Genomic DNA, 23,939 nt, shown 5'->3' with positions numbered 1-23,939 from the left:
AAATACGGAATTAAAACCTTACGATGTCGCTTCTAACATTCAAAGAGATTTCGAGAATACTCTAGCAGCAGCAACTCACGCTGCACTTACTCAGAGAAATGCCTTGCAAGAACGGTTGCAATCATTGGTAGATTGGTCCTCTAAAGAAGGAAACCTAACTTCAGATTCAATTTTTGAAAAAGTAAAGGAACTTTTCACTGACGATTCAAAATTTACTAAATGCGGTGACGATATTCTTCAAATATTGTGTGGCAAACGGGCCAGTATTATTCAGAGTAGGAGAAATAATATTCTGAAACAATGCTCTAATACAATTCTCGCTGAAAAAATCAGGGAAATACCCCCATCTAGCATACATTTATTCGAAAACGAACATCTGAACAAACTTCTCGTTGAAAATGGTGGAACCGGAAAACATTTTTTAAAGCCTAGCTTTAACATGAACAAGCGGGATTCACTTCCAAATTCAAAAAGATATGTAAACAAAAGCCGAAACATAAAACCCAATCATGATAAGCGGAATGTGCCATTTCAGTCCTTTCGAGATTCAAACTACCAAAGGGACTTTAACCACTCGAGCTACCGTCGTTTCACCGAGGACTGCCCAGGTCCAAGTAGAACCTCAAAACGTAAAGAAGAGTTCTCTTCACGTTCCACACCATACGACGCCAAGCGTCGCAAATTCAAATGACTCGGCGACGTTTCAGGGGGGTTGCTTAAAACTGTTTTACCATCGTTGGAAGCTTCTCGGTGCCCCCCCTTACTATCTAAAAATAATATCGGGAATGAGAATACCCTTTTTCAGAAAACCACCACTGTCCAACAAATACAATCTAAATACAACTCCGGTGTCACCAGAGATGACGGAACAGATAAAACTCATGATTCACGACAAAATTCTGGAACCTGCAGACAGCTCGGCGAGCTTCGTCTCTCCTATGTTCCTGGTTCCCAAGTCAGATGGCTCACAGAGACCAATACTAAATCTGAAAAACCTAAACAATTACATTCAACCAATGAAATTTCGGCTCATATCCCATTACAATGTCCCGAACTTCCTGCAACCCGGGGACTGGGTAGCAAAGGTAGATTTATCCCGGGCATATTTCCACGTATCTATATCTCGAAGCCACCGACGGTTCCTTCGGGTTATTTATCAGGATGTAACTTACCAAATGACCGCACTACCCTTTGGCCTCTCTTGTGCCCCAAAAATTTTCGCATCCCTTACGAATTGGGTGGCAGAGACCCTCAGACATCGTGGTATAAGGATAATCGTATATCTAGACGATTATTTTGTAGCGTGCCAGTCGAAGGAAGTCCTTCAATCGCACATTCATCAAACATTACATCTGTTGAAGTTTCTGGGTTGGAACATCAACTTTCAGAAATCCATAACCACTCCTGGCAGGAAGCTGGAATTTCTGGGCATACTATGGGATCTCGAACAAAATTTAAAGTCGATACCGATAAAGAAACAAGACCGGATATTACATCTGTTACAGTTGTACCGTCAGAAAAAAGTCTGGTGTCTCAAACAGGCTCAAATTTTACTGGGTTGCCTAAACTTCGCGTGCTTCGTCATCCCGTTGGGCCGACTGCACTGCAGACTTATCCAGATCCACTGCCGGGACCTACGGCGGAGCCCAAAATCAAAAATGACCATTCCTCAAGAGGTTTTACAGGAATTGGAATGGTGGGAGCTTGCGGTTCGCAAAGCGACGCCAATTCACAACCCTCCGATAACAGACTTTTTAGTCACGGATGCAGCCAGTTACGGCTGGGGAGCCATATTGAACAACACAACAATGGCGGGAGTTTGGGATCACCACCAAACATCTTGGCACTCGAATCGGAAAGAACTGCATGCGATTTACAAAGCACTAACACAACGAAAAAACCATTTAAAAAATCGATCGTTGTTGATACAATCGGACAACCGAACAGCATTATCCTATTTAAAAAACCAGGGGGGTACCAGGTCAGTGGCCCTTCTACAAGAGGCCCGAGACATTCTACACTTGGCAAGTGTTTACAACATTCATCTCGTTCCACAATACCTCCCAGGATCCCTGAACGGTTCGGCGGACCGTCTGTCAAGAAACCGCCCACTACCCGAATGGCACCTACTCCGTTGTGCGGCACAGCCTGTGTTTCGTGTATTCGGTCATCCACAAATCGACCTATTTGCCTCCAAGAATGCACATGTTGTAAACAGGTACTGCACGATGGACTTCCTAGATCAACAGGCGGAATTTTGCAATGCATTCACCCAGGAGTGGAACTACCGCCTGGGCTGGATATTCCCACCACCTTATCTGGTTCCCAAGATCCTTATCCACCTCAACAAGTGTCAAGGTCAGTACATACTAATAACTCCCAGATGGGAAAGGACCTTTTGGATGCCGGATTTGAAGTCCCGAGTACTTCAAGGTCCAATCCAAATAGAGAAACTCAAGGAAACCCTAGTCGACACAGCCACGATGAGGCCTCCCCCGAAGATAGACAGTATAATTTTGGAGGCTTGGTTGGTACAGGCTGGGAAGATCTCTTGAAAGGCTGGTCAGCAAAGGAGTTGGCTGTCATTACAAACAGTTGGCGAAAGTCTACGCTCTCTGTGTACAAACCAGCATGGAAACGTTGGTTAAATTGGTGCACGGCTTATAACATTCATCCAGTTCTACCTAACCCCGCGGATGTTGCTCGTTTCCTTACTCATTTACATCTTGATCTCAAATTCTCCTTAAGAACTATTCAGCTTCATAAATCTGTTATTTCAACATTTTGTGAACCTCATTTAAAATTTAAACTTAGTTCTGAATTACTAGTGAAGCAGGTCTTAAAATCAGTTGCTATAAGTAAACCTAAGATGGTTCAGTCTCCAATATGGGATCCCTGTGAACTAGAACTTTGGTTAAATCGTAATCCTCCTTCTAATATCACTTTGTTTGAGGCATCCAGACGGTGTGCAACTATTCTATTATTGGCCTCAGGCCGTAGAGTGCATGATTTAACTTTATTATGTATAAACGAAGATAATTTTAATGATAATGGTGATTATATTGTATTTTGGCCCTTATACGGCTCTAAAACTGATAAACCTAATTATCAACAATCTGGTTGGAAAATTATGAGAAACTTTGATTCAGAGTCCTGTTGTCCTGTATTTTGGATAAGACATGTTATTAATTTGAGTAATGAAAAACGTGGTTCCCACAAACATTTATTTTTAACAACAAATTCAGAAGTAAAACCTGCCTCCCGTACAGTCATTGCTTCTTGGGTTAAAACTGTTTTTCGTGATGCAAATGTAAAAGCCACACCGGGGAGTACTAGGGCTGCTGTAGCTTCTCTAAATTGGTTAAACAACTTACCCCTAGATCAAATTTTATCGAAAGGTAACTGGCAGCAACCTAATACATTTCTAAAATATTATAAAAAAGAAATTAGAAGAACAAATAACCTACCCAAGAATCGATTATCCAATTTATTTAACCCTCTTTAGTTAGTTAAATATTAGTAAAGTATTCTGATTAAGTTCTGAATAAATCAATCACTATGTACATAAGTTGTAATATGACTTTCTTATTGAGGTACTTACTTAACTATAATATTTCTGTAATACTGATACGATTTGTATTATTATTTGTTTAAAATAGATTTTTGTTATTAATTCTATTTTAGCTCTTTCATTCATACCTATACTTACCTGCTACCTGTTAGTATACCTACCACCAGGCGATAACAAACAGATCTCATCTTCTTCCCGGACGAGGCGAAGGGAGCATAATAGAACAATTTTACCTCGCAATAAAATTGATATTATGCTCCTGAAGCCTCGTCCGGGACTTTGAAGGCTGCCTGGTGAAGATGAGCTCGCAATGAGGGCGCGGCCGCCCAGCAACTAGTTTTATACAACGCGCCGGCCGCCCGCCATACCTGCCTGGGGTGACGTATGTATGCACAGATATTTCTAGGTATATCCGCACTGACTGACAGCTGTCAAATCACAAAAGAGACTGATATCATGAGGGAAACAGGGATAAAACATAGGAAAAAGGAGTAAATAAAGACGCGCTCTCATCTTCTTCCCGGACGAGGCTTCAGGAGCATAATATCAATTTTATTGCGAGGTAAAATTGTTCTATTATCACTGTTCCTATGTCTACTTTGGAAGTTTCTCAACCGGTGGTCTACCTCGGTTTAAAAGTAAACAGTGTTACGTGAAGGTCTGGAGACTCTGGAGATGGTATCGAGTGAGGGCAAACTTCGCTTCTTCCGGCTGAGTTTAATGAAGTTTTAATTGAAAATTAGTCTTGCCCGTACTGCGGTGCGGGCGGCCGGTAAATAAATTCCCCTTAAATGAATCACTTATTTAAGACTCTTTATACTTAGACTTACTCAGAGATATATAGTTTTCAGTGCTTTGACTTACGTTTCTTCATAAGAAAAGACGTATAAAGGATCGAAATGTAGGATGCGGCATAATATGGTTTTAAATGATCTTTGCAGGGCAGAGAATTCATTTTTAAAGATTGAGGTGAGTACCTACAAGTAACCTACATTGCAATAGGTTCATTTATTTCCGAGCTACAGTGACACAGATAATGTCTATTAACTATAAAATTCCATTTTTCGAATTGCGTTTTACATAAAATTTGTATCGTGCTATTACAATAAGACTGTGTTGAAATAAACGACACTTTAGGGCGCGCACACACTCCTACCAACCAAAACAACCCTTTCTGTCACCTGTCAATGTGACATCCGTGGATTTGACACTCGGAAATGTCGACCACGCTTCACGGAATTCGATTACACATCAAACACTCAGCTCACGCAGCAAGCACTTGAGATATTTAGATGGCAATATGATTTATTGTCGTAATAAACTGTGGTAGTTGTGATAAATTACCTATATTATTATTAGCATTAATTGTATGATATTTGTAGACATGTTTTATAATAGACTTATACATGTACACACACACATTAATACAAAACGAATTAAATTTAGCATGAATGGTAAAAAAATATGGTAAATAGTGATATTGTTAGTTATTTACTACCGTGAGAAATACCAATCCTACCAATACATCATTTACTTAGGCCACGATAGCCGTATCTCCAATGAAATACAAGTAGTTTAATCCAGAAATATTATGCTCATCACTCGTAACCTAGTTTCGAAAGAGCTGTAAATCAATGAAATTTTGTTTATATGCGTTTGATGTGCGTGGTGGCTTTGGTAAAATAAATAGTGCTAAGCATAATATTTATGACTATTTATAGCGGCATTTATAAGGATAAAAATATTGTGTATCTTGTACATGCACATGCATAAGGATATATAAGTTTTGCGTTGAAGATCATACTGGGATAACGAGAAACAAAGTATATATATACTTATATCAGAGTTTTGTGTAACTACAAAATACACTCACGGGCAATGAAAAGGTTCCACTCAGAAAAGCACCAAATTAATCCTAAATGGAAAAAGCTAGCTTAATAACGCCTTTTGTAACATTGAAGTATATTTAACAGCGCATCAGGATATTACCAACAAAGAACGATAATATTTTGTTAACATTTTAAATAAAAATCTTTGAAAAAATTGGTGTCGGATTTTTGTGAGTGGAACTTTTACATTGCCCGTGAGTGTACCTAATTTGTTACCATCTCATACCACAATGCAGCATAAATATTATTTGAATTTGAAGCATAGGTGTTTAACTGTTTTTATTTCAACTTTGTTCATCATCTAATTCGGTTGTCGGCTTAAATGACGGGTGTCACCGCTGATCGCCGCCTGCGCAGAGGAAACTCACTAAAATAGCCGAAACGGGGACGAAACATCTTTTTTAAAACAACATACCGATTTAGATTTTGGCTTGAAAAGTGTTGGAAGGGCTATTTCAGAAGTTAATAGGTGACCGACTATGGCGGTGTTTTGGTATTCACTTGGATTTTGGTTGAAATAATTTAAATCTTATCTTTCTAGTATTTCTGCGTAACATAGAAACTGCGTTAAATAGCTGTATGTATGTGATATACTGTATCAGAATAAATAAATCTAAAAAAAACTGGGCGGCTTTATATTTACTAGTAGGTACGTTTGCAGTTATGAAGCGCCGCAAAAAATAAAACCTATTCACTAGTTTCGCACTTAAGTAAATAAACCTAAGCATGATTAAAAATCTTACTCAACGACAATTCTAACAGCGCTACATTCCATACTCAAATTTTGATTAACTTTACGTTTTCAGGTGTGAAACTTAAGAGGTTAAGTGCCAATTTCTCCATTGTCGGTTATCTAACCGACAGGGATTGTTTTGTAAATTAAACGTCATCTCCATATAAAATTCATGACAGATGTGTCAAAAGTTAACCACTACTCCCTGGTTATGCTCTAACCGAGAATGGAGAAATTGGCAATTATTCATACCGCTAGAAATTTTACCATGTGGGAAACCTATACAATTTGACGGTCGAGCGCTTTTTTCGTGTGTGGTCCAGAATAAGTCCTCAGGAAGCTAAGCCGAGAACTATTTCTGGACATAGCCAAACAAGTCGTTAGGGAGGGCAACAAATCTTCTTTTTGTCCACCAAAATTAGATCTTAATTGCCGCTAAGATGTCACCACTTTGTGAGAGACGAAAGCGTGAGTGGTTCTACAATTTGGTTGTATAATGGGGTTTCTTGGAATATGTTGTGTTAGAAGAAACTAATTTGAGACTTTATTGAGTTACCTAGCTTACACAGCGTGTTGGAAAAGTGGAACAATGAGTATGACGAAAAGGTGTTACTACGAAAGTAATACTACACTCACGGGCAATGAAAAGTTTCCACTGAGAAAAGCACCAAATTACTTATTACGGAAAAGGCTAGCTTATTGCCGTCTTCTGCAACATTGAAGTACATTTATCAGAGCATCAGGATATTACCAACTAAAATCGGTAATATTTTGTTCCAATTTTAAATTAAATCTTTGAAAAAAGGGAGGTTGTTTGCTGTCGGAATTTTGTGAGTGGAACTTTTTCATTGCCCGGCAGTGTACGATTTTTATGTATTCATATTTTATGTTAGTATTTTTATTTACACACGGAAGCACCGGAAATAACTAATAAATAGTACGCATTCAAATATACCTACCTAAAGTTCACTCCCATAAAATGCAAAAAAATATTTGCAAAACGGCTCTAAGTTTCAAGTTCAATGAGCACATACAAAACAACCGGTAGGCAAATCTGTTCAAACGGGGCTTGATTTAGCAATATTGGGCAAACATTTGCTAACACTATTTGCAGGTTTGCCCCGTACACTAAGTTGAGGGTTCCAATTTAAGGCCATTTTCAGTGCTACGCGTTTGTTTTTTTGAAATATTTGAATTCAATACGTATTCATCAAACATTAAGAAGGGATATTGAAGGCTGAGGGCAGACTGTTATGGCGCTTCTTAAAAGAGACCTATGTCCAGCAGTTACAGCATCATCTATTGCACTTCGTCTACTGTAGACGATAACGGGATGATGATGATGATGAAATAACGTTTATAAGTATTTTAACATCATAAATTATTATTGTCATAATAGTGATTACATATCCATCATATCATATTGTTTATTGTAAAAAGCCATAGTACAATGCTCGTGTAGCACTGAAGTCGGCTCAAAGGGTTCGTTTTAATACCTAACGCCTAAGTAAACGGAGATACGGCCCTGTTATACAGCGTGTCAATAAGGGATGTTTGAAGGCGTATTAGCAAGGGTGTTTCATCTAAAGAATAAATACTTATTCTAGCCATTTGCATTTTCAATTACAGGTGCAGGCGAGGATGCTCACTGACAGTTTGGCTTCTTATTTCATGCGACACAGGAGTTAAATTTGAACTAAAGTTGTACTGTAGCACTTTGGGTAGTATAATACTTTAATATACAGCTTTTATCTATTTTTTAACATATGCGTGAGAAACCTTTTGTAACCATCAATGTGTTTGTTTTAATTTTACGGGCTGCAATTAAATAAACCGATCTTTCCACATCAAACAAAATATACGGAACTTACTCTTAATTAACACGGTAACTAGAGAAGCCCACATAATACCCCGTGATTATTTGTTCATAATAGGCATTTCCCACGAAATCCCCCAATGGAGGTGGAGTATGATGACGTCATAGGCTAAACAATGACGCGCGATTGGTTGAAATGCTGACACGTGATCGCCACGCGGCTTTTTGCAAGCAAAATTAGACAGAGGGAGCCACTGCCTAATATCAGCTGTCACTAAAAACGGGGTTGAAAGGAAAATTTACATAACTATTACGTGTTTAGTCTCGTGTACTACTTTATACAACTATTAAGAATTAGGTTTTAATCTGCATTCTACTTACTACCCATAAAGGTAATAAGTATACGTAATATATAATATCTATTTCTCGCATTATCTAAACCATATTGAACTAGCAGATGTTTTAATGTTATTTTTAGCAACCAAACCTGTAAGTTCATAAACATGAAACTTTATTAGCCAATACTTAGGAAATAACGACTAAAATCTTACCAACCCTGCAACAAATTACGCCCCAACACAAATATTTCATTAGAATAATCCCTAAACGCTGTCCAGCTGCACTCATCAATAGGATGGTAAAAATACCAATTAAAATCAATGTCTTCTTAATCCCTCGCAACCCCAAAAAAACCCATGAGTCATACCCAACCCCTCATAGCAAGCAGTCATGTTGGAGACTTATAAACGTTGTTTGTAGTTGTGTCAATCAATAAAGTTCAGTTTATTCGGAGAAGCATATCAAGACTGTTGGAATAGGAACATGCAATTTGATAAATAATAATAATAATAATAATAAAGCGGCAGGGCAGCTTGTGGCGAGCTGTTGGGCATTAGCGACCCCACCCACCCGATGCCGGGGAGAACCCGTGTTCCTCATCTCTGGCTTGCCTTTATTGGTTGTCCAGAGTGAACACTGACGAGGAACAGGATCTCCCACCTCTTGCTTGCCTTCATTGGCTGGCTTGAGTGGTGTACCGCTAGAGCAGAAATGCTCGGAGGAAGGATGTATTACCCAGTAAGGTGCTTGTAGGGGTCTTGACCGGCATCCGCGATTGCTCTGAGAGCCTTGGTATACCTCTCCACCCTCAGCACCTCATGCCATGTTGCCCCCTGGTTGCTACGTCACTGTAATGTGCTAGCGACTGTTTTGGGGGGCCCATTTAATGTGTGTGCGAGTCACCCCCTGCCTTTTTATCCGTATGTGAAACATATAGGTCCAGGCAGGGGCCATAGTCCTTCCATAGTCCCAGATACCCAGTCCATTTAGCACCCCATTCCATAACCCTGTTTTAGTTTTCTCCATATCCTACAATTGTCCTGCACTAACCGGGGATTTTCCTTGGGTTCGCTTCTATAGTTTTCACAGGGAAAATCGTCGGTTAGTGTCACATTTCATATAGATTAATGTTGTCAAAAGGGCCTCTACATGTTGGCTTCGGCCCCATGCACGCCTTCCAAATGCCCGGGACCCCATGGTCCCGAGATGGTAACGACACAACATAATAATAATAATGATAAAGTAATTTTTTTTATGACTAGATCGAAAAAAACATGGCCTGTAAGATACAAACTAAAGGAATACACAATTAGAAAGGAAGTCATTTAAAAATGATTACAGTGCCACAAACTTATCTATTCCGGTGACAGCTCACATAAATGGTAATATTTCTTAATTCTATAAGATTTTAAGTTTGCTCGTATTGTTAATTCTCTCTTGTGGTGTTAATAAACCCATCTAACCTTTTACAATATACAATTAATTAGTAAGTCATGATATATGGATTAATTTAGTTCGCTCTCACCGGAACAGATAAGTTTGTCGCATTGTACATCAGTTATGGACAACGATCTGTCACTGTGTCTCTAGAATACCCTAGGTGGCACTCTCCATAAAATTGCAGGTTTAGCCAAGATTTCATAAGGCTTATAGTGATAAATAATTCAATAAACAATCATGTAAGGCGAAGTGCATGAATCGAAGGGGCTCTATAAGTAATCTTCTTATGATAATCCAATATACTGCTTATAAGAGGGCAGTTGAAGGAACATTTCACTGCGAAGCCATTGCAAGTAAGTGTAGCGCGAAAGAATTTTGACATGGAAAAATGAACTGTCGAATATCTCAATATGGAGTAGGTACATAATATAAATAATATTTAGGGTTTTACTGAGTAAGGTATAGTGCGACAAACTTATCTGTTCCGGTGAGAGCGAACTAAATTGATCCATATATCATTACTTACTAATGAATTGTATATTGTAAAAGGTTAGATGGGTTTATTAACACCACAAGAGCGAATAAACAATACGAGCAAACTTAAAATCTTTTAGAATTAAGAAATATTACCATTTATGTGAGCTGTCACCGGAATAGATAAGTTTGTCGCACTGTACATCAGTTATGGACAACGATCTGTCACTGTGTCTCTAAAATACCCTAAGGGCGGATTCGACCAACGTCGAGTAACTTTTTACTCACGAGTAAACTACCAGTTACTCGCGAGTAAGCAGATTTTGCATTCTACCAAACCTGAAACCAAGATAAGTAGCTTATCCCAAGAATAAAATTTTATACCGCCAAAATTGACTGTGTAAAGTGTTTATCCGAGAGTAATTTTTTAATGGCGGCAGCACATCAGCTGATTAGAAAACCGTCATAATGACATATAAACACATCTGTCAAAACATAAACAAAAGTACGTTAAAAGGCAAATTCTCAGAATAACAACCGCTAATAAAATATTAAAACATTCATACTATTATAATCCATCACAACTGCCTCTGTGGTCTAGTGGTTAAAGCTTCGCTTCATGGCCCAGAGGTCCCGGGTTCGATTCCCGGGTGGGACCATCAATTAGTGTTTCTGAATTGTGGTTCTAAGTTTGGTTAGGACATAGAAGGCTGATCACCTGTTGTCCGAAACAGTGAAACGATCCATGCTGTCGGATGGGCATGTAAAGCAGTCGGTCCTGCGCCTAGCTCTCTCCAGTCGTGTCGGTCAATCCGTCCCATTGGGCTATGAGAGTGATGGAACAGAGAGTGCTCCTGTGTACTGCGCACACACTTGGGCACTATAATCTACTCCTGCGTAGATGGCTGATCTCAAATGAGATTGGCCGCCGTAGTCGAAATTCGGCTAGGAGGACATTATTATAATCCATTCAAACTAAGTTGGCATGTCATTTCTATTGCATGCTTTGAAACGCAGCTATTTCTATTTTAGTTGCATTACAGTTTCGTTCATCGTTCATTCAATTAATCATGGTATAACTTGGTAGAATGCAAATGTACTTATCCCAGATATTTACTCGCGTATAAATTTTATTCCGGTATAGTTATTCTCGTGTAACGTGATGTTTGGACGAATTCACCCTAAGTGGCACTCCCCATAAAAGTGCAGGTTTAGCCAAGATTTCATAAGGCTTATAGTGATAAATAATTCAATAAACAATCATGTAAGGCGAAGTGCATGAATCGAAGGGGCTCTATAAGTAATCTTCTTATGATAATCCAATATACTGCTTATAAGAGGGCAGTTGAAGGAACATTTCACTGCGAAGCCATTGCAAGTAAGTGTAGCGCGAAAGAATTTTGACATGGAAAAATGAACTGTCTAATATCTCAATATGGAGAAAAGAGAAGGAACATAAAATATAATTATAGGTATGTATTGTTGTCATTTAGCTTTTATTGAGTAAGGCTCACAGATTGTTGGTTTTTTTCTTGGCAAAGGCGTATGTTCAGAACTGGGCCAATGCTTATAATAATTAGGATGGATAATGATAATAATAATAATTTAGCAGCCAAATTAACATAATTATATTAATTATGCATATTTTTCGGTATAGCAGCTAACTTAATGGAGTTAGAGGATTCCTTACATTATACTATTTGAAAAAATATTGATAGGCTGAAAATAGAATCGTTTCATACATATATAAATCAAGACTGACGAATCATAAAAGAGCATCGCTTTATCGACTATTCAGCGCCTTACAAGCGAGGAAAAATTCACTCCACCGCGATTTCCATCAACATGTACTTTATTCCTTTGCACCTAAGTTCAGAATGCTAAATCTTCGTACCAATACTCCATCACCATGCATCGACAGAAGCCAAATCCAATATCAAGATATCCTGCTGCATCTATCTAGACTCTAGGTCTCTCCAGGTCTCTGTGGTTCGTCTGATGCACATTTACAAACCAAATCAAAAGGCACTCGTTCATGTGGAAGGCAGATAGAATCGAAACCCGTCTAGATTTCGATAACTGTTGCTAGGCTCTGGCTGAGACAAGCAATTCTGTGTGTTCTAGGTTCACTTTATGTTTTTACTTGTTCTGTGCATTTCGATATCTATCGATAAAATTGAACAAAATGTGAAATTATATTTTCATACTTTCAACTGCACCTAATGGTAGTCCAGTAAGCAAATCAACAATGTAACATTGGACATAAAAGCAAGACAAAGTATTATAAATAAGTATCTCCCAAAAAAGGTCCGTAATAATATTACATCCATAACGTAATTCCTGCAAACTGTAGAAAGGAGATCGTTACGTAAATTCCACCTCAGCGGAAATACCTAATAGAGAATTCATAGAATTTCGGGAGACGCAAAGGTATGCCAGAACTGGGGGGCCACTCTATACGACGAAAAATTTAGTTTCGGAGCGCTGCTACGCGAACTACGACTCTATCTCGTTGTGTTAAACGTGCCGATTGCGCGACAGCCCTCATACGTTCGTTTTTCGTCAGTATAGAGTAACCCTTTGGGTACCGTGAAATATAAATTTGGGTAACCAACCGACAATTTGTACGGGCGGACGGACAGACCACATCGCCGGTCCTCCATCCTTGATTGGATGTACGAAGGACTAATTATTGAGGAATTTAGGCGGAACCCTCAGAGCCAGACTGGATTGGATTAATTCACAAAAGCTTGAATAGGCACGGGTGAATCTGTTAGTTGAAGTTTCGCGGTCACTATCACGGCTAACTGAAGGACATTTCCCAAATTTGTATGATGATGAACTACACTCTCGAGCAATGCAAAACAAAAAAACAGTGAAAATAGCACCCAATTACTTCTACACTGAAAAAAAACTAGCTAAATGACGCTGTCTGCAAAATTAGGTACATTTACCAGCGCATCGGAAAATCACCTACTAATAATTTAACTATTTTGTTCAAATTTTAAATGATTTTTTTGAATAATACATATATTTCATAGTGGTTAAAGTTTTTTTTCCATGTCGAGTGTTTTTAATTATGCCTTGTTCATCAGATTTCTAAATAGCTAATACTAACTGGCTGCTAGGATATAATGTATAGAGGCCTGTTAGCCAACATCTGCGCTTAAAGCACCATTTACCTAAAACGTCTAGGTCCGTGGCTTAATGGAAGCCAATTTGTTTAGCAAATGTGGTGTGATGGATCCTAATGGTGGTGACTCGTGCCTAAGTGTGACTGAGCTTCTATCGGGGTGGACCTAGAGTCGTATTCTCTCAAAACATATATTAAGTATACCTAGTTCTAATAATAATATCAATTATTATGAACATAAATAATTGTTGGGTTATAAAAATATGACGACAACATCAAAATTGAAACTGTACTATTCTATTCTATTCTCTGTATATAGGGGTGTCAGTACCTGCAAATGGCTCTCTCGAGTGGAACCTTTGTGCATATCCCCAAGGTCTAAACTGCCTTCCTAAGCTTGGACCATTTCCCACCACGCTGGTCCACTGCGGGTTGGTGGGTTCACATATCTAGATGTGCTAAATCTAGATATGCAGGTTTCCTCACGATGTTTTCCTTCACCGTAAGAGCGATGGTATACATTGTACTTAAATTCAACGAACTCATTGGTACATGTCAGCGCCGGGATTCGAACCCGCATCTCTTGCGTGAGAAGCGGGCGCTCACCCGACTGAGCTACCACCTCTCTCGAAACTGTACTATGGTCATCTTAAGTAATCACTAAACCATTCATAATCATAATACCAGTTCTTCTAGTTTATAAAATTATATAAAAAATATTATTTGCTTCATTGCTATACCAACATAATTATATTACGAGTACTCAGAATACATACTCGTTATACATATTGCTATATGAACACTTTAAATTACATTAACTTCAACGAAAACTCCGGCTATATTCATCTCATAAAACAAAGCATGCCAATCCTATAAATGGAGTTCATTGAAAACATTCCAATTTTAGCATAGAAATACCCTTCACAGAGAGTTCAGTTACATTGAATAATCAGCTGGAGCGAAATAAGCTTTGGACCGGAGAAAATAAGTTCTAAGATGCCATAGCGAACAATTCCTACTCATTCACTACTCACAACAAAGAGCATGAATAGCCCAAACCGTCAAAAATCTACAATATTTATTTAGCGATGGACGTTGGCATTTTTTACTCCACGAGCCACTAAAGCTCACAGCTAAAGTAGGAATGCGCGGGATCGTGGAGCAAAAAACACTATTTACTCTCGAGATCCGACCACGAGTCTCGGGGTTATAATCCCTGGGGAACCTGTACCGCCGGCAGCAAAAACCGTTGCATCATTAGCAAACTCGCCGAATATAATTGCGTAATGCAACTTCCATGTTATAGAGGTAGTAACTTTATGATTTATAAAGATTTGAGTTAATAAGGGTTTATGGATCAAGGTGGAATTAATGCGGAAAGAAATCGAGATGATGCTGCTGACGGTACATAATCCAAACTTTGGAAGTGACTTAAGCAAGGGAACTGCAAGCGTGCCGGCTCCTTACGGTTGGATGGGTGTTTTTAACGAGAGCCCCTCAAGAACAAACGAGCGATCGCTCAAAGACAATGGATTTCTGTTTGCTCTCACTAATTGATACTTTTGAAAGAACCGACAAGACTGGTGAGGCGGAAGCCCAAGCCATCTGAACTGACTGTCTAGACTTGACACGGATTGAAAAATATAATAAAAATATACTTTTGTTTCAGCAAAAACATCAATTTCTGCCACACACTAGAATGATTCGTGTCAAGGAATGGTTATAAACATACCATTGGGTTCAAACAACCCTTTTATCTCACTTTGCGTATCACAGAAACGGTGTCCGATCAAAATCGTTGTAAATCCCCACGCCCTCGGTCGCGGGGTGGTCACTGCAATCTGCCGGCGGTTGTGCGCAAGAGGTGGCCCATAAACCTGTCACCGATATATCTAATGTAGAGACAGAAAGATGGACGGCCGAATGTATTGAAATACGCGATACGAAACATAATGGCGCTGATCTGTTTAATGCTAGCTTGGATGTTCCGAGAACCACTGCTGATGTACTAGATGAGCTAAATGCTATGGACATTGAAATTTAGTGCCGGTTTATACACGGAGCTTAATAACTGCACTATTTTATATGGATAGGTTAGTAGAACTAATACAAGTGAAGTGTGTAAGAGCAACAAATAAACAGTAACCCATATATGATGATAGCCTGTCATAACCGTTCACTATACCTTATTTGTGCGGACAAAATAATACCTTGAACGGATAATAAATAACATACGTATTCCTTGGAGTCGTTCCAAGGTATTATTTATCGTACAACATTGTTGGTTACGGACTAAGGAACGATAGACAATATAATAAGATACTTGAGACTACGATAGAGATGAAATTGGAAACAATGCAACAATTTACTTTCTTGGGCTCGCTCCAAACAATTGTAAGTGTGTTTCGAATACATTGTTTTACTTTCATTTCGACGTGTAGGGGCAGTATGGTTGAATAAGTTGGCAAATTTAAATACTTTAAATACTGTACTTAACACATATTAATTTGTCTTGATGATCTTTGAGAAAAGGTACCTATTTAACTAGATAGTCTCATCGACATCATCATCAGTCGTCCACTGTTGGACATAGCGCAAATTCACCGTAAAAAGCTCCAGTCTCTTAGGAATATCGCTTTTTAGCAAATAATCGTGCTTAATCTTATAATTTGCACATAAACGCCTGAGCCGACAGTTGGCCAGTATTGATTTCGTGTACCCCCAGTGCGGTGTCACCCCACACGAAAACAAGGGTGGATGCTTGGAATTAAATGAAAAAAACACCTTACTGGGCGAAAAATTGAGCAAATCCTATTGAGTTTTCTTTTTTGGAAGACTTTTTCGTAATGGCGTTATCATGGACATTGTCCTGAGGATATAAATTTAGTGGTTCTTACAAATAGATAGGTACGTACGAAAAGTTCTAACACTTCACTCACATAACATGAAACATACATATTATATTTCTCTTTTTTTTTTGTTAACATATACCTTATAATTATATCAATTTCTACATTCTGAAAATGAGTTACTGTGATTTTGAAGAGTAAATTTAAACTGAACAGTGACTGAGTGAGGGTTTAGGTAGTATGTTGGTATAAATATGTGTATACATGTAATGTAAAACGTAATGCAGTAAATCAATATTGGCAGAATCCACCGGCACACCCTTTCTATTTGTACAAATGCAATTCATTTGCTGACTTATACATGATGTATTGACTGGGACTGACCATCCATTTGGGGGAGTTGTGAGCAAATACATTATACTCAACAAGATTAAAGGAAAAATCACGTCACAAAAAAGGAATTCACTATTTCGCAAATATAGTAAAGTTGCGCGTAATAAATTGATTTGATTCCTATCCTGTTCAGCAAAACGGTGTAGGCATGATTCAATAAAAGGAATTTGCAGAAAAAAACACGCGTGGGTGACGCTGACACCCCTAGTGTAGTGGCAGTCGTCACTGACAGCTCGACGTTTTATTGGACGCGCAACACTTTGATCTCGCCGCCTCGTGCAGCGATAACCAATTACGTGAACTTAGCCTAGCAGCATTAGCCGGCAGGGATGTACATTTAATTCGAGATCGAGGAATAGTTTTTCATGTAATCTCACCCGACAACAAAGTTTTCGAGGTGCATAGTAAAATCGTGCAGCCATAGTGCACACAAGGATATTTTGTTACACTAAAAATAAACTTCCCAAAAGAGAAGTAATGAGATTTTAAATTCGGTAGCCAACCGCAATTATTTTTGAGTATAGCTTATCGTGTCATCGATTTTATAATTATACTCGTGTCACATTTCAACATTTAAAATCTAGATTTTGACCAAATATACCTACCTTCTGCGTTTTAATTAATTTTGAATGGTATGATGGGATATTCAGTGGATACTATGCATAATTGTATTTAATGTATGAATCGATCGTATTTTATCGTGGCTGTCACTGGCTGAGAACTAATGTGACTCGATATTCCTTTCACTATGGTGATGATGATGATGATGATGGTGGTGACAAATCCTATTCCACGTCCAGTATTGGCCACCGACACACTTCAAAAAAATTTGATAAAATAACTTGTATGTCCACATAATTACCTATATAGATTTTTGCAATTAGGTAGGTATACATTCACAGTTAAATCGTTAACCCAAAATTAGATTACAAACTTGTGATCCGTAACACGAGCATTTGAATGAGAAACTTCTCGAATCAAAGTTTAAGGGTCCGGAGTAATCCCGACGTAAGTAATCGAATATTCGATAATCTCGTATTCGAACGGATATTGAATTTTCCCGCGCTCGCCTGCCGGAAGTCGTAGCGGCTGTTTACTATATCCGGTTCAAGGGAAAGGGAAAAGCGGATATTATATCGATCTCCGAAATCTTGTCTATACCTTAACTTAAAGCTTATAAAATTGATAGGAATACATTCGTGATATGCTTTATAAGCATTTTAAGCTTCATGCATAATTTTGGAAAAACTAAATGAATATATTGAATTCCACCTTTTTACATAATTCTCCTGCGTTGACTGGCTGAAAATGCTTTTTGCATTAAGTTTCCCCTTTTAACTCTTATTTTGTAATAATTTCTTCCATTAAACTTTAGTATTATGAATTTTTTATATTAGTATTATGTGTTTGTGAAATCTGTAAAAACAGTCTACAATTATTTTGTATGTCCTTGGAGTTTCAGCATCAATTGCGGCAGTCACTCTAGCGTCTGATCTTTATGGGGAATTTATTCATGGTGGCCATTAACTTCGCTTATTTTCCTGTTTTGTACCAAACTGCTCGCTGTAGCTGTGGCAGGGCCGTCAAACTGGCGCCGTCTTTTTTATCATCTTTCAGCTGTAACTGTAGCCTTTACTGCTTTTAGATCAATATTGCTCCACATTCTCTCTCATCCTCCCCTTTTCTTTCTTATTTATCTATGTCATTACTCGCTTTCATTTTCTCTTTTAGCTGCTGAATTTATAACAGTGATTGGTCAAAATAATCCGTAAGTCACTTATAAAACTATATCTTGGCATTAGTCAATACTGCGTTTTAATAATACAGCTTTTTTGGTTTTTGGGCGTATGTACTCCGTACTAAACAAAGATCAGTTTTTTCTATGGCTTTTAAATATTAATCCCAAAATTGGCGTTGACAAATGAAATTTTAACATGATTTTATTTTCGAATCGCAAAATGTCCTAATCGACACGTGTACATGATTGATTGATGATGATGTGCCATGATGCATCAGCTGGTGTGATGACGAGCTAATCTTACAAAGTGGTGTTGATAGGGAATGATTAATGATAATGCAAGTAGAAAAGGCTATATCGTATGATGAGATCATCGATAAAGATGCGTGTGTAATCTGTTCTATTATATTCATAAAGTTACATGTAAAACAATCTAAAATGGCACGAAAACTAATGAAAGCTCTATAACTATAAACTTATATACATGGAAAAACAAAACTACTTAAATCACGGAGAGGTTCCACAAAAATATGAGTTATAATATATTATGTAACAATAAAGAGATATGTAACAACAGCAACACACAAGAAATTCCAAAAGCAGCCAATACATTACAATTTAACAAGCGCGCGAAAAAATATTTATCCGACAAATAAGGATGATTTACAAGTTGGTCTCTTTGGGGTAAAAATAACGTATGTTACTGAGCTGTGTGACTCAGCAAGCCGGAAGCCTGAGCGCAATAAACTCACGATTAATTTTAACTTTCACCTAAATAATTTGACAAACTATATTTTCTGGAACTCAACCCATGAAAAACATTTAGCTATAGTTATTCAAATGTAGTTATTTACATAAATGATATATCATATCATACGTAATTTAAACAGTCGGTGCAAGGACAAGAATTAAATAAAAAAGGCACTCGGTAAAAAATGCAAAAAATAATAATCAGTACGACAGAAGCAGAGCAAGAAATGTAACATGCGTTCAATACTAACATGATTAACACCGGAGACTCTGGTCTTGTTCAATTTAGATAAGTTGGTGCCCATCCGTAGCCATCAATGCCGCTGCTCTCCAACCTCTAGCCGAATTCCAACTTTACTCATCAGTTCATAATGTTCAAAGTTCACCAAAAACAGTTTTAGCACATATTACGTTAGTCTTACACACATATGGTTTCGACACTATTAAAGGATCAAAAATGGACAGTTTGCATTAGCACAATAAGAACAGTCTAATTTGAGCACATTGTCTATAGTCTAAGTAACACTTTTAATCAGTCATTGGGGTATTATCAGATTGGAAGAGCTGTAAGGAAAATATACGGTGTTAATATTAGGTACTCGGTGCAAAAACGCAACGATGTTAAATGAAGAAAACGATACAAGTAATTAAGATGATACATAAACTTCAATATAGAAAAAAAAACATATAAAAACCAAAAATTATGAAGCTATAAATGAGCAACCAAACGCATTGAGTATTACCAAATTCACATCTAAAGCTTGAGTCATGGTGATACTAACAAGAAGTTTATGTTTTTATTAGCATGTTACGAAATTCTGACCCTAAATAGGGTCAGAAGGGTTCCATCATACTTTCGTTTAGTGACCGCCTACGATAAGTGCGTGGGTGAACTTGTACCATGCAATCGAGACGAAATAAGATCATGACAAAGGTGATGAAATCAGATTTTAATTAATTTAATTTACTATCATGAATATAATAATTAGTAACAGTAATGTTGATGACTTTTGAAAGAAAGGGAATGTTATTGACCTAGTTATTATTATGTTTTTTAAATACTATTAATGCAAATATGGTACGATAGGAGAACAAAAGCGAAGCGAGGCGATTACAATTTAAACAAGTGAGAGAGTAAACTTCCGCAATGTGCTAAGTTGCAGTATTTTTCTCACCAGCTATCTATGGTGTCACTACGCTCGCAATCGAAGCAATTTCAGTTTGATCGCTCTCAAATCAATTTAAGTGCCCATAAAGAAGGCTTTACAAGTCTTGAGAATTGAAAAGCCCACTTTAATTGCAGGCTTAAGGCATTTAATGATTCGAGTCAGCCATTGATCGTAGTTACATTTTGTTTTTGAGCTTGCATTCTCATCACGATGATAGCGGAAGTACTGAGATATCGCCTTGGTGCCATTATAATAATTGCTTCAAAATGTTGTGTATATTATCACAAATTGTAGTATATTTACAGAATGAAATTTGAATGACTAGGTGCAACTTCATGCTTGAATGGCCATCATTAATTTGAAGTGAAGTGATATGTAAAGCGCTGCTTCAAATATGTAAACATTGCCTTTATGGTAATTTAAACATGCTGCTATGTTCCAATGGACTCAAGCACGAAATTGCTAATATGCGCGTGGGTTTATTGTGTCGTTCTAAAATAATGCTAAATGCGTTTAAGCAAAGTCATTGTTTATTCTTTTAGTCTTGACCAATTACACACAACCAAATTTGCATTTATATTGCAACTATTTGAAAACTTAAAATATCCTTTATTTAAATATTTATTTCGCAGTGTTTATTTTATTGGATTCTATAAGCCATACGAAACTTCTTTTAGTTTCACATGTTTCAGAAACATAACTCTGTCATCTGTTTCGAAAACAAAACGGGCCATGTTATGAATTGTCCTCTCAGGATCTATTTTGAGACGGACCAACTTGATTCTTTCCTGCGACCATAAAATTTGACGACTTTATCTTCGCTGTGGGCGCGGGCTTCGATGTTCCATTGAAGAAACGTTTCGATATTGTTATCCATTATTTAACATTAGTCTTCTACGTACGTAGGAGTTGTGTCCACTCCATACACTTTACAGTTGACTTGTTTGAGGTTGCGTTTAAATTATTGTTCTGCCCACGCGGCGACCGTAAGTATATTTGTTGTTATTGAATTATTGCTATTTTGTGTCGTTTGTTGCTGTATTTTATCCACTAGTTTTGTCACAGGTGGCTTTATAGTTTGTGATTCAGCCGAAATTTTTAACTTGAACATTTATACTCCAAGTGACCTTTTAATTTCATCGTCACCCTCGCCCATATTGTCTGTATTAAATGAGTCCAATAGTTCTAAATAACAGTAATTACTTAAAACAGACTAGACAGTTGTTCGAAAAGTATTATTACCTAATTTGTATGTAAATGTCGTTATCAGATTGTTTTACAAGCAAAACCCGTGAGTCATGGCGGCAGAGCCGAACCGTGTGTTTGTGGGGAGGCCATTCATAGGGCTGTTCACTTACAGATTATCATCGGTGAAGCATATAAATAAAATATTATCAAAATTATAGAGTATTTAAAAAAAGATTAAGTAATTAAACGTTTGGTGAGAGAAACTTTTCGGATAGTGATCGTCTCAGAACAGAATCAGATTGTACTATGTTGTTAAACTCCGCTTTAGTTCATAGTGAATGGATGATTTTTAACGTACAGACCATCAATTGATAGCACCCACCTACTTATGCCTTTTTTCTTTCCCTATCAATAGTCCAATTACGACGCCAGACAGTATAATCCTCATATTTCTTTCATACGAATGTCAGCTGTTGCTCGCTATAAACGCACACTTGGAGTCGATCGATATCAGATAGGTTTGAATAAGTGGAAGGGTTAGGGCCCCTAGTAACAGATAGTTAGATTAAAATACTGTTAGATGTGGGGTAGATTATGGCCTTGTCGTTTTTTATAATATGTAATGCTTAAAACTTAAACTTAATGATTTTTATGTTTATTATTTGATTTTTTTGTTACGCGATTGTAGTATTTTTAAAAACTGAGAAGAGCTTGTGTATTGAGTTAATTTGTATACGTTTCGGGTAATTTAAAGGATCAGCTCTATTTAAAGTTTATAATTATACAGCAATTTAATTAAGATTTCATATCGATATGTTCAAACTTAAAAAATAAATGTAAGTACGATATTACATAGGCACTTAAGAATACAAACAAATATATGTATACAAACAAACTAAAAGATATTGAAAGAAACAAAAAGATTAAGTAGGTTTTTAAGTACTTATACATAAGTATTCACCTTGAAAAACTGATACAAAATAATTTTTACTCCTTTTTCTGTTCTCTTCAACCAACAAAATTAACACAAGCGATTATTTAACAAACACGAAAGTCCTTTTAACTTCAGAAACACAATTTTACTTCGCACTCAGCAACAAATACGCGTTGAGCAAACCACTGCAAGTTCATACGTAATGTTTGTAAACAACAAGTTCATTGACCTCCGATCAAATATACAGTCCGGATACAAGATCACTTTTATTTACACTTTTTATTGTAACTACGAGTGTTCGATTTTTGAATATTTTGAAGCGAAAGCGTTCCACACACGATCCCACCAGCGCTAAGCCTGCGGCACGTCCTCTCTGCTCGACTGCCGACCCCTCACTGGCTCGTGTCGCCCGCAAGCCGGCCCGAGCCAGCCCGCTCTTCACTCGCACACTCCCTACACTAACTAGCCAGATTTATCATGCACCTCCACAAGCCAAACTCAACTTTAAATCAAGAGGTTACAACTCAGCACAGCAGCAACACTAGCCTTGCCGGTCTATATTTTGGACACTGAAGGGTGCAACTTATTTGGCCTCTTTGTCCTGCGAGAAGTAAATTATTACGGTTAGCGATAACACAACAGAACGCTGCACTAAATAATCGTAAGGATAGCACTTTTTCGATCCCGTTTAAATATTAAATTTCCAAAATGGCCGCATATTTCACTAAGCGGTCCCGAAAACCATTGTTCTGATTAAATTGTTTTATGGTGGTCCCGGGCGCGGTCAACCGTTTTATCTGTGGAATTATGTATTTTACTTGTGTAATTAATTCCTTGGCTTTTCTGATAACCTTTTCACAGCGATTCAAAGGTTTGGCCGCTAACGAAATTTGGCCTCGTAATTAAAATATTTGTGGTGTTTACTCACTCTGCAATCTTTTTCTGCTAATGTATTTAACTGTTTACCTGAAATATATAAAAAAAAAACATTAATCCAACATGAAGAATGTAAGAAAGGTGCACTTATGTCAACTTGAATTAACTATATCCTTGACTACATCTCATAAGTATGTCAAAAAGCTGCCAATGGAATATGAGCTATATTGCGAGTGTTCCATCTGGTACAGTGATCAGACCGTGGGGACCCCCGCGTAGTCCGCATCAGAAGGAGACAAAGATTCAATGTGGAATAAAAACTACAAAATATGCCACTAATACACTCACAAGTAATAAAAAAGTGTTGTTGAGTTTGAAATTCCGGAAAAAAACATGGTTTAATTTGGAAATCCAGTTAATTCACAATTCACATAAAAGAAATTAGGTACTAGCCCTTGTTCTATTTGGAAATAGAGACAGGATTTTAATAGATTTGTCGCCTTTGGCAGCATTTCCTTGAATGATTTTTTGAAAGAAGCACGTGGTCTTTTTAACCGACTTCAAAAAAAGGAGGAGGTTCTCAATTCGTCGGGATCTTTTTTTTTATATTTTTTTTTATGTATGTTCACCGATTACTCCGCCGTTTA

General features: G+C 37.5%; 2 protein-coding genes across 10 annotated transcripts in view; one reads left to right on the top strand and one right to left on the bottom strand.

Annotated features, from left to right (window-relative positions):
* The window catches only part of LOC105390148, a 304,252-nt gene that overhangs the window by 128,283 nt on the left and 152,030 nt on the right, over positions 1-23,939 (bottom strand). The window contains exons 1-2 of one of the 9 annotated variants that reach the window (XM_048623488.1): positions 22,444-23,353; positions 19,377-19,689 (exon numbers count right to left, since the gene is read on the bottom strand). The exons of 7 other annotated variants lie outside the window; for them this stretch is intronic. In XM_048623488.1, coding sequence (XP_048479445.1) covers positions 19,377-19,430 — 54 coding nt within the window. In that variant the 5' untranslated portion in view covers positions 19,431-19,689; positions 22,444-23,353. Of the gene's footprint in view, positions 1-19,376; positions 19,690-22,443; positions 23,354-23,939 lie in introns of those variants that run through there. One more of the 9 variants, XM_038117797.2, reaches the window with a different exon arrangement.
* Positions 1,436-4,041, top strand: LOC125489050. The gene is made up of 2 exons (XM_048623492.1): positions 1,436-2,578; positions 2,758-4,041. The coding sequence occupies exons 1-2, from the start codon at positions 1,436-1,438 to the stop codon at positions 2,764-2,766; spliced, it is 1,152 nt and encodes a 383-aa protein (XP_048479449.1). The 3' UTR covers positions 2,767-4,041.

Source organism: Plutella xylostella, chromosome 10 (assembly GCF_932276165.1).
Source record: "Plutella xylostella chromosome 10, ilPluXylo3.1, whole genome shotgun sequence".
Lineage (NCBI taxonomy): Eukaryota > Metazoa > Arthropoda > Insecta > Lepidoptera > Plutellidae > Plutella > Plutella xylostella.
The sequence above is the reverse complement of the archived record's forward strand: the minus strand, read 5'-3'. Positions and strand labels throughout refer to the sequence as shown.